This window comes from Ursus americanus, chromosome 8 (assembly GCF_024610735.1).
Source record: "Ursus americanus isolate L20-20 chromosome 8, mUrsAme1.1.p, whole genome shotgun sequence".
NCBI lineage: Eukaryota > Metazoa > Chordata > Mammalia > Carnivora > Ursidae > Ursus > Ursus americanus.
The window spans coordinates 20,438,793-20,454,553 of record NC_142134.1 but is presented as its reverse complement, the minus strand read 5'-3'; the positions used below and the strand labels follow the sequence as shown (position 1 = coordinate 20,454,553).

Genomic DNA, 15,761 nt, shown 5'->3' with positions numbered 1-15,761 from the left:
AGATGAGTTGGAAAGGAAGGATGGGTGGTCAGTGGAGGGAGGTGGAAATTGGGTTGATTTTCCCATCGACCTCAATTTTCTTGATGAATCAGGAGGCAAGACTGTCAGTGGAGTGTGAACAGGAGTGGGGGTGGAAGGAATTTTGAAAGCGAAGGCTGGAAGGACCCCCAGGAAGAAAGAAGCATTGAGAGCCGGGCTGAAGTGGGGAAACCCTGACTTGGGAATGGCTTTCATCTACAGCTCTTCAGTTTTCTTTTCCAGCCTGCCAACTTCATCGTTCTAACTGTTAGGTAGTCCTGATCCTGCCTTCTCGCCTCACTGCTGCTCTCGAGATGTTTGTCACTTTTCACCTGCACCCAACTGGTCTCATCACCTCCCCCTCTCTGCCAATCTTCCTTCTTTCTCGCCACTGCCGGAGTGACATTTCTTACCACACAATCTGTTCATAGGACTCCGTGGCTTAAAAGTCTTCAACAGTTCCCTTGACTGTTGAATAGAAACCAAGCTTCTTTTCTTGGCACATGAGGCTTTGGTAAACTGAAAATTAGCCACGGATTTTTCCTTTCCCTGTATGGATGCACTTTTGCAAAGTGACTTCACAGCTCCTCCTGACCAGAGATGGAATCCATGTCTCCACCCCTTCAGTCTGGGTTTGGGCATGGGATTGGCTTTGAGCAGTGGAACAGCAGCCAAGTTGCTACACGCAGATATACGAAAGGCACTGGAGCCTTCTCCTCTCTTCTTGGGGGCCTTTGGAAGTCCACGTGAACAAGCTCAAGCCAGGGGGCTGGTGGATGAGAGGCAGTCATTCTAGACATTCCAGCCAAGGCCATCGCCAACCAGCGCAATCCGGCTGACCACAGACCGTGAAAAAGCCTAGCCTAGACCCGCAGAACTGCCCAGCTCAGCTCGCTCCAAATTACTGACCCATAGGTTCATGGGTCAAACCACGAAGTGCTGGGGTGGCTGAAGATCGGAACTCGGGGAAAGCCAGTGCGGCATCTATAGTGCAAACCGTAAGGAGGCTCCCATTTTCACGACCCTGAGAGGGGCGCCATTTTGTTCCCGCACGTCACGCAGGCCTCCCTCACCTGGCCGGCGTCCTGCCCCCGCCTAGGTGCTCTGCGGCCATGGGTGACCGGAGCAAGGAGCTTCTTGACCCGGCTCCCGAGACTCTGCTCTGCTCGGTCACTGCATGGTGACCACGGCCACCGCCGCGTTCGTCCGCTCAGAGTGCGCCCTACGATTTACCGCCCTGTGCTCCCGTGACGGCGGCCGGGCACCAGGTGTGGTACCCGCCGAAGCTTCCAGCAGAGTAGGAAGTGTGCTGATGCAAAAAGTTCTGCTCCCACAAGGTCAGTGGTGTTTATCTAGGTCGAGGGATTCTCGACCTTGGATTTTGAATCAGAAAAGGTGGAGAAAATCTGAGAACTGAAGTCATACTCTGTTAACTCTTGCCGATGAGATCCCCAGAGCCTCCTGAGTCCTGAATCGCCTTCCAGAATCAGCTTCAGGGAACTGTCGATATATTACAGGGTCCCCCCCCTCCCCCAGATTTCCTTGAGATTCCAGCCTCCCTTGAGCTAACGTGCTGGAATTTTTTCCTTAGTAACACAAAAGTCTACTACCTGAGCTCTTTAGCATTTTTCCTCCTTACATTCTACTCACTCTTTATGTTGAGTGACGCCGCATCGGTTCCTGTAACCGCCATCAGTTGTGGTGCCTTTGCTCAGGACTTCCTGTGCTAGAAGCCCCTCCCTTCCGTATCTTTGGCGGAAGACACCGTTGGTATGGAATCAGATCCCCGGCTATACGTGACCCTTTAACCATATCGCGCACCCTTCCTTCAACTTGAGCCCGTTCTGCTGCTGCTGGCCCACACCCGGCACCTGCGCCCCTCAGAGGACTGTACTGGAGATGCCCCGCTCATTCCCCATATGCTGGGAGTTTTATACCCCACCCCTGCTTCTCCATCAGGGTCCCCATAACCAGTGACAGACCACCGTGGAAGTATAAAAGGCCCACTATTTCCCCTCTAGAAGGACACACTCTGAGTGTCGTTTATGCTCCAGAGCGCCTCATGGGCGTGGGGATCAGGCTGAATGAGGGACTTAAGCTGAAATTGTGCTTTTGCTTGGCTTCCTCCCATCCTTGTATGATATCCCTACCCCCTGACTGCTGTCTTCCGGGAGCGTGGCCCTAGCACATATCCCCCTGCAGAACTCATCCTTACGCTCCTAACATTATGTGTAATCATTGCTTCTGTTGTGTCCCTGACCCCTCAGGGAGAGGGACTCAGCTGCTTCGCGCTGTGCCCTGCTGGCTCCTATAGCAGCCTCCGTGGTTGCATTGGAGCAAAGTCAACATTTACAAGTGGGCCAGCCGGGTCTCTTACTGGTCAGCGAGCACCGTGAAGGCAAGGGGATGGTCACATTACTATTCTCTGGACTGTCTCTCGTAACCATTAGAGACACGGGAGGAGAAAATTCTTTGCATTGACTTGAAATCTGCCTCCTGGCGATTTTCCCTTTTGGACCCTAGGTCCTCCCTTTTACACAATAGAAGAAGACTTCTGACAGTGGTTACTTTCCACCAAGTCTTCCCTTCTGGCTAAATAACTCTGGGTCTCACATGGCTTTGATTTCTAAAACTTTACTGTCCTTATCACTGCCTTCTTGGTGCTCCCGAGTTTGTCAATGTCCCTTGTCAATGTCCCTCCTCAAGCCTGGCACTCAGAACTAAAAACAATAGGATGACGGGGGTGGGGGCACCTGGGTGGCTCCGTCAGTTAAGTGGTCAACTCTTGGTTTCTGCTCAGGTCGTGATCTCAGGGTTCTGGGATCGACCCTACAGGGGGCTCTGCGCTCAGCACAGAGTCTGCTGGAGATTCTTGTCTCTCCCTCTGCCTCTGCCCCTCCCCCCTTAAAATAAATAAATACATCTTTTTAAGAAAATAAATTAAAAACAATAGGATGACAAAACAGCAGGATGAGCTAAAACAGATGTGGATTAGCCGCCCCTTGATTATAGACCTCTAGCCTTTCTCCAGCTGCATGCAGGATTTGTCTTAATAAGACTGAAATGGCTGTTACAAAAACCTATTTTGGTCCAATGATGATACATGCCCGTTAAAATCACTAGCGCCCTTTACACGAACTTTTGTTAAGACCCATCTTCCTCCACCCGAATTTCCAAGAGTGAGTTTTAAACCTAACTTCGGTCTGTCAAGCTTCATCTGGTTTGGTTTAATTTGTCATCGCAGCAAAACGAAAACTCCACCGGTACTGTCAACTTTTCAAGCGTCATGCTGGTCAATGATAAAAAGGAGAACAAAACGAGGACAGTCAGAGCTCCGTCACTCCCTGAGCAGCTGTGTGGGAGCGGACACTGACATCAACCCACACTCCAGGAGCCACTGCCCAGCGAACTCTGGATTCTCCTGAGCTGTGATGTGGCCTCAATTTGTGCACCGATAGGATGATGTAAATTTTTATTTTAAAAATTGCTGAAATCAAGTTTTCTTATGCCTCTGGAATTTTCCTAATCTAAAAAGCAAAATGACATGGCAATTAAGAGCATGACTTTTCTAGTCTGACACAGATAAATCTAAGTTGTGTCACCGGTTTTGTGATGTTGAGCAACTTTCTAACGTTTCTGGGCCATGGTTTCTCTACCCCTTAAATAAGAATAAGAATGGTTTCCATGCCATAGGATATTTGTAAGTAAATTAGTTTATTTCTATCGGGGGTTTAACAGAGAACCTAGCATGTAGTGGGAAGCTTGATATATGTTATTATCAACTTAAAGACACATTGGGAGGGGGCTGCTGATTTAGGGAAAATAATTCTGATCACCAGTTCCAACATGTGGGAGGCACACCAAGAAGCAATTCTCCAAAACCAGCTAGATGTTCTATGATTCAAGTGAATTCTGAGTCAGATCCCATAGGTTAAGGACTAAGTCCTACAAGACTGCCCGCCACCCCCCCTTCAGATGCCAGCACAAGTCCAGGTTGTAACTTGAACTTCTGACCTGTTGGCTATAGATCCAAAGTTTCCCCCACCTCCTCCTTGGGTTCAGAGAAACATTTTAGTTAGTAGATCACCAGTTTGTTATAAAAGAATGTAACTCAGGAACAGCCAGCTGGAAGAGAAGTAAAGGGCAAGGTCTGGGCGGGGGGTCACAGAGCTTGCACACCCTCTGGGAGCACACCACTTTCTCTGCTCCCCCATGTGCTCCCCAACCTGGATGGTCTCTGAACCCTTCCTTTTCTGTTTTTATGGAGGCTTCGTTACTTAGGCATAATTGATCAGATCATTTGGCTATTGGTGATTGATTCAACTTCCAGCTTGTCTCCCCTCCCCCAAGGTCAGGGAGGTGGAACTGAATGTTCCAACCCTCTAACCACAAGGTTGGTTCTCTTGGCAACCAGCCCTCTTCCTTAGGTGCTTTCCAAAACTCTCCTCATCAACATAACAAAAGACACCTTGATCACTCTCCTCACTTAGGAAATTCCAAGGGTTTAGGAGCTTTGTGTCAGAAACCAGGAAGGGAAGAAAACCAACTATGTATTTCTTGTTGTAATTCACAATATCACAAGAGGGCATCAACCAGAAGGCCTCACTGAGACAGAGACATCTGTGCAGAGCTGGTGAAGAAGGAATGAGCCTTGAAGCTGACTGGGGAAGAGGGCTCCAGGCCAAGGGGATGGTTAGGACAAGGCTCAAGGTGTGTACGGACTAGTGAGGAATGTTTGCCTGGATCTGAATGAGGAGGGGGAGGATGGTAGGAGATGAGGCTGGAAAGGCAGCAGGGTTAACTCTTACAGGATCTCAGATTTCACTTTGAGAGAGACTTGAGACCATTATGGTAGTAATGGGCAACGGGAGGAGTGACATAAATGGACTTGTGTCCTAAATCACCACCCTAACTGAGATGTGGCACATAGGCGCCAGCATTTGGGAGGCTGTGACAATAATCCAGGAAAAGATGATGGTGTCTTGACCTGGTGGAAGGGGTAGCCGTGGTGAGAAGTGGTCAGTTTCTAGATATGTTTCAAGGCGCGGTCTACAGGACTATTGATGTGCACTGGAAGAAAGAGAAAGCAAGGATGAGGCCAAGTGATCTGGCCTGAGCAACCCAGAACACTAAGTTGATGTTTACGGAGATGGAAAAACAGGGAGAAGGAGATATCTGGGAAGTGCATCAATCAGGATAGGCTAGGTGATGCTGTAGAAACAAACAGACCCCCAGGTCTCACTGGCTTAATGCACACGAACCTCTTTCCCGCTCATAGTACCCGTCTGTTGCCAGTTGGCAGTAGTTGCCGCTCGGAGTAGTCACTCAGGGACCCAGAAGGGCTGAGGCTTCCTCCTGACACCTTTCCTCCATCACCACCACAGCTGGAAGGGAGCACCATGAATTGAACTCTGGCTTCAAAAACCCCTGCTGGGAAGTGAAGTCACTTCCACTCACATTTTATCAGACAAAGCAATTGCAGAGCTCTGCCTCACTTCACAGGGCATGATGGGAAGTGCAATTCTACCACATGCCTGGAAATCAGAGTTGGAAAGACTCACTAGCCCCAGTGACTACCACCGGTGAGAAAATCCCCATTTTTTTGCTTTTGTCTTTTGGACACAGCCACCCAAGTAGAGGTAGACTGTACAAGTCTGAAGTCCGGGGGGTAGTAAGGTGTGGATCCAGGCTTATAGGAACCTTGAGTTTATATAATTTTAGGGGAAGTTTCTTTACGTTAAAGACCTTGAGACTCGATATAAAATTAGGGCCAGGGTCTGAGAAGGGGTTGTACAAGTGAGAGGGCCTGAAGTTTCAAGGTGAATCCACCTCTAAGAAAAAGGCCTAGAGCCATAAATGGAAAAGACACCAGCTGGTAGAGGATTTTTAAGCAACAGGACTGAATGAAGTCACCTAGGAAGTAAATATAAAGCAGTCCCTGAAATCTGGGCTCATGTAGTGTTTTGAAAAGCAATCAGCAAAGAAGGCTCTCAAGTAGCTGGTGAGGTATATTCCGTAACAAAATAATCCCTTTCCTCTGATATTTCCTTCGTGCTTGCTCTCCTATGGGCTGCTACCTGCATTCATGACACGTCTTCTCTTGAACGACTTGCAGGATAGGGAGCCTCACAGCATTTGACTTGAACACGGGCCTTCAGAAGCTGGGGGTAGCTGCAGACCAGTTCAGCTCCGAGGGAAATTCAGCACTGACCCGGCAGAAGGATAAAGAATTGACAGCAGGTGAAGAGATTAAATGTTAACCTCCAGCCCGGTGGCCAATTTGTTAGATCAGTAGCCCCGGGTCACATAAATTCTCTGGACCTCAGTATAGGCATCTATAAAATGAGGGAGTGTATCATTTTTTCCCTGGAGTCCTTTCCGACTCTACCATTCGGCCCAGATATTCCATCTCACCATGGGCTGGGCCCCAAGACTGGATCCCATCAGCAGGGTATTTAATTGCTTTGTGTAAACATTTCAAGTTCCCTATTCATTTTACATTGATTAAGATATGATACAATTGAAGGTCATAAATAAATGAAATATGGCACCCTAAAAGGCTGTTGGGCAATAAAATGGAATGATGGCCGTTGTGGAGTTCAAAGTAAAGTGTAGGAAGTATTACCTAATTCGTTTGTAAACCTCCTCTTTATTAGAGGAAGTTTAATGTGGCAGACTTCAGCTAATAAATAATTGAATCACAAGAGACAGACTGTTAGTTTGCTAGGGCTCCTAGAACAAAGTACCACAAACTGAGCGGCTCAAACAACAGAGACCTAGGTGTCAGCCCGGCCAGCCTCCCCCTGAAAACGCGGGGGAGGATCTGACTCCCAACTTCTGGAAGTTCCTTGGCTTGTAGCAGCACGACTGCATCCTCACGTGGCGTTCTCCCCACATGTCTGTCTCTGTTTCAGCTCCCCCGCTTTGTAAAGATGCCCCTTGTTTTGTTTTAGGGCCCCGCTAATAGCCTCACTTTAACTTGATTATCTCTGTAAAGACTCTCCCTCCAAATAAGGTCGCATTCTCGGGGACTAAGACTAATACCCGGGTACTTATCCCAGGTACTCGGAACTCTGACCTATCTTTGTAGGGGACACAGTTTGGCCCAGAACACACACCCACATACAACGACTGCTCCCTGGCCCCAGTTCCTCTTCGTCCTCCAGGACGCACACCCTTTCAGGCACCTTCCTGCAGGGCTCCTTCTCTGCCTTCTTAACATTGTGCAAATCCTTCTCCTCCTCTCCATCCTCCCTGCTTTGGCTCAGGCTCTGCTGATTCATTGTCCGGTCTAGCCAAGCATCTTCTGCTCGGGCCCCTAAGTTACCTTCATGATAGTGCCCGCTCCTCACGCCAATTCATCCTTACTGGGCCGCCAGTGTTCTCTTGCCACAATGCGCCTCTGATCTTGTCACCTCACGGCCGAAAATCCTTCAGTGGCTCTACGTAGACATTTGGGAAAAGTGCAATTTCTCAGTACAGAGCCCCAACCTTTTCTCCATCTAGCTCCCGTCCACCTCTCAGGCCACAGCTTAAAGCCTGACTCAACCGTCCCAAACACGAGCCGGTTCTTCGAACAGAGCGTGTCATCTGCGCCCTTTGGAAGGGCTGCCGGCAGCACGTCAAGAGCCTCGGTGCCAGTTAGGAAAAGCTGCCTCGCTGGGGAGGCTGGACGACAGCGGACACCCCGTCCTCCAGGTGGGGCTGCCTCCACGTAGGCTCCACGCAGCTCGGACGGTGGGGTTGTTGGATTCCAGTCCGCAGCTGTCCTCCTCTGCCCGTGCGGGACGCAAGGATACCCTCGGCCTGGATCTGCGTGCAGTCGCAGTTTCCCCAGGCAGACATTTGTACAGTCGCGGGTTTGCATCCGCCCTGGAAAGGGCTCTGATCTCCCAAACTACTTAGGTAAGAGTAAAGGGTTCAGGTGCAGCGTCCAGGAGAGAGGCGCTCCCGGCACCTGGTACACTGTGGAGGGTGAGCTGCTCAGGAGAAGGTGAGCCCCTGGAGCACAGGTGCTGGGTCTCACTCACACCTCGGGATCTCCGGCATGTCGCGTAGTGTGCGGTGTGCATAGGAACTCGGCAAATCTCCGGTGAGAGGTTCCCTTTGTTTTTTTTGACAGTTAGAGAATCTGTAACTTCCAACGTTCCGGGATAGCTGAAAACAGTGCGAATTGCTAAGGACAGGAACCTGGGCAGAGTCCCAGCAGGCGGGCCTGCCTTGGAGGGAGTATGCTTAGTGCAAGGGAACAGTCCCAGATTGTGGTTCCGGTCCCAGGCCACTCACCAACCAGCCTAATGGCTAAAGTAATCAATCACTTACTGAAACCTTTAAAGCCTTCCTATTCTAGGGCTTTACGAGTTCTCATGCACACGTCTCTCCTTGCTGCCTAAATTGTTAAATTTCGCTCTGCTGGATATCCTAAAATTCTACCCATTAGAAAGTTGACGTAAAATGATTCTTAGTCAATCACATAATAGAATGAATTAGATTAACAAATTTAAAGCTCCCAGTTGCTAGCTTAGATCAGTAAATGCTAAAGAAAGTGATGCCTTGCTTTGGAGAGAGGAGTGAGGGGAGGCTCCAGGACACAGAGCAAGTTAAGGAGGTAGATGGGAGCTGGGAATTTACCAGCCTTATTGGGAACGGTGTTGTCTGTCATCGGCAAGGCTGACTTTCCTCCATTCATCTCCCAATCCTCAGAGGCACATGACCACCGACCTTCTGGGGCCCAGGCACATCCCAGGTAGAGATAACTGATAGGACTCTTCGCGAAGGCAAAGAAAAGAGAGGCTCTATACACACAAAAGCACCTGCAAATTGTGCTAAAAGAGGTGGCCAGTCTCAGCAGGAATACAGCTACGTTCCTTCATTTCTTCCATCTCTGCTGGAACCCAGAGTTCCCATGAGGACAGAGTCTGGGAATAGAAGGCCCCACGAGGCTGGATGAGGGAGATTAAAACTCCCTTCAGGCCTGTTCCAGGTTGACAGCTATGGGCTGAAAAAATAGCTCGAGGAGAAAAACCAAAGAGCTGTTTGTACCGTATCCTAAACTCTCCGAACCTACGACATTTCGTGTACAAGAATATTTCAGTAATAAGCCTGGGCAGAGCTAAGGGATCCCATTTAGTCCACTGTGCACCTGACAGCACAGCCCGGCTAGACTGATGTGTGAGCCAAGAGAACAGTCTGAAGGAGAGGAAGCATTTTACAATACTTGAGCCTTTGGGGGGCACCCGAGAACCCTGTGGGTTATCCTTACCTCCTAGGTCCGCACTGGCTCAGAGGCAAGCACTCCAGTCAGCTTCTCTTTGCCCAGCAACAAAGGGCTTGGTCATTTTTTAATAAGGGGGAAGGGATTGGTGACAGCCATATTCCAGAATTTCATACCATTGTACGGAGTCAAGTAAGTGAGTATAATTGAAGGCTGTCCTCCTGTTTATCTAGTTCTATTCATTTATCTAATATCTATTTTGATAGCAAGTAGTTTGTAATTGCCCCACATATAGCCTAGTTTCACTGTTTTCTTAGAGTTTAAATATTCTGAGTGTCTCGGAAACTCTGACACTGCTCCTATCACGCCTCTTCTTAAATTTGCCAAAAGCTTGGCAAGGCACATATCCCCCCTATATTTTTTTCATGCTTGAGTTCTTGCCTGTTGTGTTCTTCCTTCGATCTTTTCTCCATTGCAGAGGTCTTCCTGGATCAGGATTCCTGGAGCATCGGCAGCTCCAGGAAAGAAGGTGTCCATCTTCAGGCGACTGGTGTGAGCCCCTTTCTGGTCTCCTACAGCGCAGGACTTCCTCTAACACGTAGGTCCAACTCTGCAGCTTACCACCAAGGAGGGCCCCCCAACCCAAGGAACGAAAGTTGACGAAATGCAGAAAGTGGGCTCTGATCATCACTTGTGTGAATCTGGGTCTTTTGAGCCAAACTGTGACTCATTTGTAAATGACTAGGTGTGAACCAGCGATTCCTATATGCTTTTATCTACAGAAACAAGCACGATTACAACAGCCGCTGTGGCAAAGATTAGTCTACACCACAAAGCTATTTTTTGTCATCTTCAGAAACTGTGCTTTCTTAATCTAGCACCTTTGAAATCATTCTGCTGGCCTTGCACAAAGGGTATTTTCTGGTTCCTGGTGTAATGGTCACTTGTCACTGTAGAGAACACTATCCCGGGGTGGGATGCAACTGAAGGGGTGACTTGAGCCTCGATCACTCTCGTCTCCTCTGAGTAGCAATTAGCCTCTGATCCCTTCTGTTTTCAAACACAATGAAACAAAACACACAAGAGGCTGGCCGGGACGAAGGGAAGGTTGCAGGCACAGATGCAGGTTGCTGTATTTCCTTGCTAATTCTCCTTCCAGTTGGGCAAGCTGAGAAGGGCTTTCCCAAACTGCAGACTCTTAGCTCTGGAGTGGCCATTCCTCATCAATGAGTCCAGACCCATTACTTACCAAGGAGGACACTGAGGTTCAGAAAGGTGGGAGACTTCCCCCAAATCCCACAGATCTCAGCACACTGAGGTTTAGCACTTAGTTCTCATGTGACTCATCTAATACTCTCACGGAGTGTATTTCAAACTTATTCCAGAAGCCTGAGCAATCTTGGTCCCAGGTGTTTTGTTTTTTTAAATGATGGATTTTAATATTATTTTTAAAGATGGGTTTCTTGTTATGATTATTGGTACTAATAAACACAGGGGAATGTTAGCAGTCTAAGTCATCATCATCATAATAAAAACAAACCTCAGTGCCTTGGATTTCCCTTGTTGATCTCTGGGCACCAATGAGCATGGACCAGAATTACTTAAATTTATACTTATTTCCAAAATCCAAATGTCTTAAAGGTACGTTTGAGATTGATTCAACCCAAAGGAAGCAAAAACCTGTGAGTCTCCAATAACCAGACTGATAATTGGCTTGCTCGTGCACTCAACACACTTACTGGGCACCCGTTGACTCTGCACACCACTCACCTGCCCTTATGAGATTTCGTAATTGCTTTGCAAAAAATTTAACAATGCCCACCGTCCTCCAACTCCGTGTGTCAACCAAGCTGACAATATACTCTGCTGAACTTACTTTCCCACAGCAATTCATCCAGAGTCGAATGATTTCTTGCTATCATTTTCTCCAAGTAGCGTAGGTGGAGGGAGGGAAAGAATGCAAACTTTGTTTCATGGGAGAAAACCCATTGGTTTGGCACCCTTCGAGAAGTACTATTTTCTTCTTGATTTTAAGAAATATCAGTTCCCCTCTTCCTCTTTAGTTCCCTATATTACATCCTACAAACCAGTGCCTAGAAATCCATAAATGCTGGATTATGTGCACATTTAAACTTAAGTGTGCCAATAGTTAGCCGTATCTAAGATAGACCTCTCACACCATCCAGCATGTGGTCGCTCACTCTTGGATGTTTCTTCTCTCCTTCGATCAAACCAGGGAGAAATGAAGCAGGGTTTTAGGCTTTCAGAGTGGGAATTAAGCCTGTCGAAGGCTGCTAGTACTAAATAGTAAATTAGCTGCCTGGGAATCTCCTTATGCATTAAGTCAAAAAAATAAAAGCTATATACATCCTTTAGAAGGAGTTGATTTTTAATATAGAATTAGGGCAGTGGTCTTTCTTGCATGGAGCAGGACTTATCTGCTAGTTTTGAATGATAGGTCCCTAACCTGCTATGTTCCAAGGCATAAATCTCACACCCCAACATCGCTTTTGTTAGTGGAGCCAGTGATCTTGATCCGTGAAGCAGACAATTGAGCGAGTGATGTGATCATTCAAATCCAGAAAAAAATTGTGGCTTGTCTTATCTAGGAAGTTTTAATTTTCTATTAAAACTCTCAAAGCCCCAATCTGGCAGACGGCTTTCCTTTTCAAATGTCTTACTGGTGGGGCAGCTGGCTGGCTCAGGAGGTCGCGTGTGCAGCTCTCGATTCCGGGGTTGTCCGTCGAGCCCTCCTGTGGGGGTAGAGATTACTTGAAGTCTTAAAAAATATATCTCAAGGGGAAAGCTGACAGAGTTGCTACCAGAGTATCTTCGAGTTTTTTATGTTTAGTTACTAGTTTCCAGGTAACTCACATTTTTTTTTCTAGGCAACGAATTTAGGAATTCCTTTGAACCCTTAGCTCCAAAAGAAAATTACCCCCAGTCGTGCACTCTCCGTCACAATAGTAAGAGATGTTTGGAAAAGAGGCAGGCACGGCCTTTTGTTGACGGTGGAAAGTAAACACAATGTACCCCCGCAGCGGGTGAGGGTGGTAGTAGACCTCCCAACATTGCCCAACATTCCTGTAGATGGCGCGACTCAGCCCCCATGGCAGGTAGCGGTTTCTAGAGCTTCTAAGTGCAGGACGCATATGGGCGGCAGTTAGAAAAAGAAAAGGCCAGAGAGAAGTGTGCTGGGAGAAAAGCACAAGACGGGGGAGGCACCGGGCGGGGGTGCCGGAGCCAGGCCGCGTGGCGGGATAAAGCTGAAAACCATCAAACGCCCAAGGTTGGATGACCGTATCCAAGGATGTTCTTTGTGAGATGAAAGGCAGGCCGCCCCTGGGGAGCTCAGGCCTGTGTCCGCGAACACAGGGGACACTTCCCACGGAGAGAGGTACATTCTTCTTTCCCTACCAACCCCAGGTTGTTCAGAAGCTCCTCCAGGCCTCAGCGCAGAGCGCGCTCTGGAATGTCGGGCGAGCCTGGACAGATCACCTCCTGAATCGAAACCCACGGACTGACATGGGCCGGTGCTGCTTACGCTGTTCACCGAGGCTTCCGTCCAGCCCCGCCAGTAAGACAGGAGTCGATAACCTGCTGGGAGTCCAAGTGCGCGGCACGAAGAGAATAGTAAATGCCACAGATCGGCCAACTACGCGGTTTAAATCCCGGGTTTATCTAGACACTAAGAAAGAGGCCAGGTGTGAGATGGCAACTCCTTCCATGAAAACTTTGTTTAAATAGCCTTAGCATCACATTGCTTTTAAGCCTAGTACCACTTCAGTAAAATTTTTCCTGCAGCCACATGTAGGTATCTAATGCTCTAAAGGAGACCTTACAGCATCTTGGCAAACTTATGTAACGCTCAAAACGGCCGCTTGAGATCAGGGGTCAGTCAGCAAACGTTCCGCAAAGGGCCAGAGAATGAATATTTGAGGTTTTGCGGGCTATGCAGTCTCCGCCCCAACTAGAAGGCTCTACAGCAGAAAGCAGCTATAAGACACGGCCTGAACGGATGAGTGTGGCTGTGTGCTCCTTTATTTATGGACACTGAAATTTAAATTTCAATGATTTTCACAAATCATAAAATTTTATTCTTTTGATTTTTTTCAACCATTGTTACTTGTGGCAGATTTGGCCGGCGGCCCATAGTTAGCTGATCCTGAATGTGGATGGTTGAGAGAGAAACAGCACCGCTGTCATGGCAACAGAGAAAGGGGCACAGAGCTCCGGGAGAGGCATTCCTCAGGGAAAAGGGGCAGTACTGTGGGGTGCCTTCCTACTCTAAGGGATTCCAGGACCGATAGCATTAGCAACCTCTGGGCCCCACCCCAGACCTACAGAATCCAAATCCTCACTGAAGCAAGATCCCTGGGCTGTTTCCAAGTTTGAAAGATTATATCGAAGTTGAAGAAGGCTTGGCAGCATGGTTTAAAGCCTGGCTTCTGTATTCAGAAGGCCTCCTTCAAACCTTTGGGCCTCTCAACAGCTAAGTGGCCTTGGACAAACTATTAGTAGTAGTATTACTATTATTACTATTATTATTTTTTTTAAGATTTTATTTATTTATTCAACAGAGATAGAGACAGCCAGCGAGAGAGGGAACACAAGCAGGGGGAGTGGGAGAGGAAGAAGCAGGCTCATAGCGGAGGAGCCTGATGTGGGGCTCGATCCCAGAACGCTGGGATCACGCCCTGAGCCGAAGGCAGACGCTTAACTGCTGTGCCACCCAGGCGCCCCTATTATTACTATTATTAATATGCCCATTCCCACACCTAAAAAGTGGGGATGGTGATCCATGCTAAACACTTGGGAAGTGCCTGGCAAGTGCTATTTATTAAATGCTTGCTCTGATCCATTTTTAGAAAATAAGTGTCCACACACATTCTCCTCAAGGCCACTTCCTCAAGGACAGACACACTCCTAGCCAGTCACTTGAGTTGAGTTGCTTTGACAACAACCCCCCCCCCCCAACAACCCCATCCATGCAAGTAAAGAGAGACGCCACAGCTCCTGGCCGCAGAGTGTAAAATATATTGAGGGTTGTAAAGGGACAACTTGGAGACATTTCCGGTCTGCTGAGACGACGTGCAGCATACACACGCAGGCTCTGTTTCTGGAAACCATGTCAGTAAGTTCTCAAATACATCTCTGTTTTGAACATGATGCTTTGTTTTTTTTCACTAGCACGGTTTACTACTCTACAGTTTCTCCTAGAGTAAATAAATATAGCGGCTGTTTGCAGAGCAACTACAGACTTATTGAGATGTGTAACAAGGTGAACTATTTCACAACTAGATCAACCTTTGCATTAACAGCAAGATGTTTTTCATTTGTTTTCGTTCCCTGCTGCAGTGGAGGGTGGGGGGGGTTAACTTTTCCAATTTATTCTTTGTTCACATGTTTCGTCACCAACAGACTCCCAAACATAATGAAAAATAACAGTCTGTTCAAAAAATTAAATTGTAATTAGGCCATGGGTTTTTTTCCAAGACCCTTAAAGTCAGATCATTTAAATTTACAAGAGGAAAAAAATAGGCATGATGGAAAACTAAGTAACAAAAAAACTACTGAAAAATACATCTGTAGAACACAGTGGTCAGTTGTAAACAGCTCAGAAGGGCAGAGAAAACAAAAAGTCCTTCTAGAACATTAAGCAGTCCAACGACAAACTCTGCTTTTTTTTTTCCTAGTGGCTATTTTCCTACCACAGTGTTGAGCTTCATTATATTAAATAACTTATATGGGTAAAAAGGAGTTTGCTAACCAGCAGCCAACTCAAAATCTTGCAGGAAGAGGGAGGAGAGGAATTCAAAACACAGTACACACTAAAGGGGAAACAAAGTCCAGAGTCAGCATTGAACCAGTCTTACCCCTCCTGGCAATACCGTGGAGCTGAAGTTGGGATCTACATGGAAGTTTGTCTCCCCTCCCTCCTCTCCCTTTTTCATTTAAGTTAACAAAGAAACATGGAATTCCTAAGAGCCAGCACTCAGCTGGGCAAGTCCCATTAGCAGCAAATGTTCAACCAAATAAAAAAAAAAAAAACAAAATCAACACACGCACACAAAAGAAAGCTCCATCCAAGTGCAGAGCTGTGATTCACATGGAAATTCCAGAAGATGAATCACGTGCAGAGCCGGATCGGTGGAGGATTCTTTCTCAAGTGTCTTCAGTGAACATTTCAGTCTCCCGAAATCCGAGTCAATCCGTCAGCTGTGGGAAATAAGTTCCCCATCTGCTCTTGAGCCAGCTTGCTTGCGGGGACTTAGCAGGATAGTTTGTAGGACTGGACGCCAAAACACAAAGGCCAGCCCCTCGGCGATCCACGTGACGCAGCAGCAGCAGCAGCGATGGTCAGCATCCCACTCCTTACACTCTGCCTAAGAGGCTGGACCTGAGGAATAAAGAAGACGGCAAGAGGACGAATGCGGCCGATGATTTCAGTTAATTAAAATGTCTTGCCTAACACTAGCTTCACCTCTCCTAGGCTTCAAGGTTGATCACACAGAGTTAAAAAGAGGAA

The 15,761-nt window shown here is 47.6% G+C and overlaps 1 protein-coding gene and 1 long non-coding RNA gene across 3 annotated transcripts in view; one reads left to right on the top strand and one right to left on the bottom strand.

The window, feature by feature from the left end:
- Positions 1-758: 758 nt before the first annotated feature.
- LOC148109530 (uncharacterized) lies at positions 759-15,288 on the top strand. Its single transcript, XR_015725429.1, has 3 exons — positions 759-1,355; positions 3,263-9,830; positions 12,659-15,288. It is a non-coding gene; the product is annotated as an uncharacterized LOC148109530 (long non-coding RNA).
- Positions 14,053-15,761, bottom strand: part of RASGEF1B (RasGEF domain family member 1B) — a 528,807-nt gene continuing 527,098 nt past the window's right edge. For both annotated transcript variants that reach the window (XM_087864047.1, XM_045790341.2), the window contains one exon: positions 14,053-15,632. In XM_087864047.1, the coding sequence (XP_087720173.1) occupies positions 15,608-15,632 (25 nt within the window). In that variant the 3' untranslated portion in view covers positions 14,053-15,607. The remainder of the gene's footprint in view (positions 15,633-15,761) is intronic.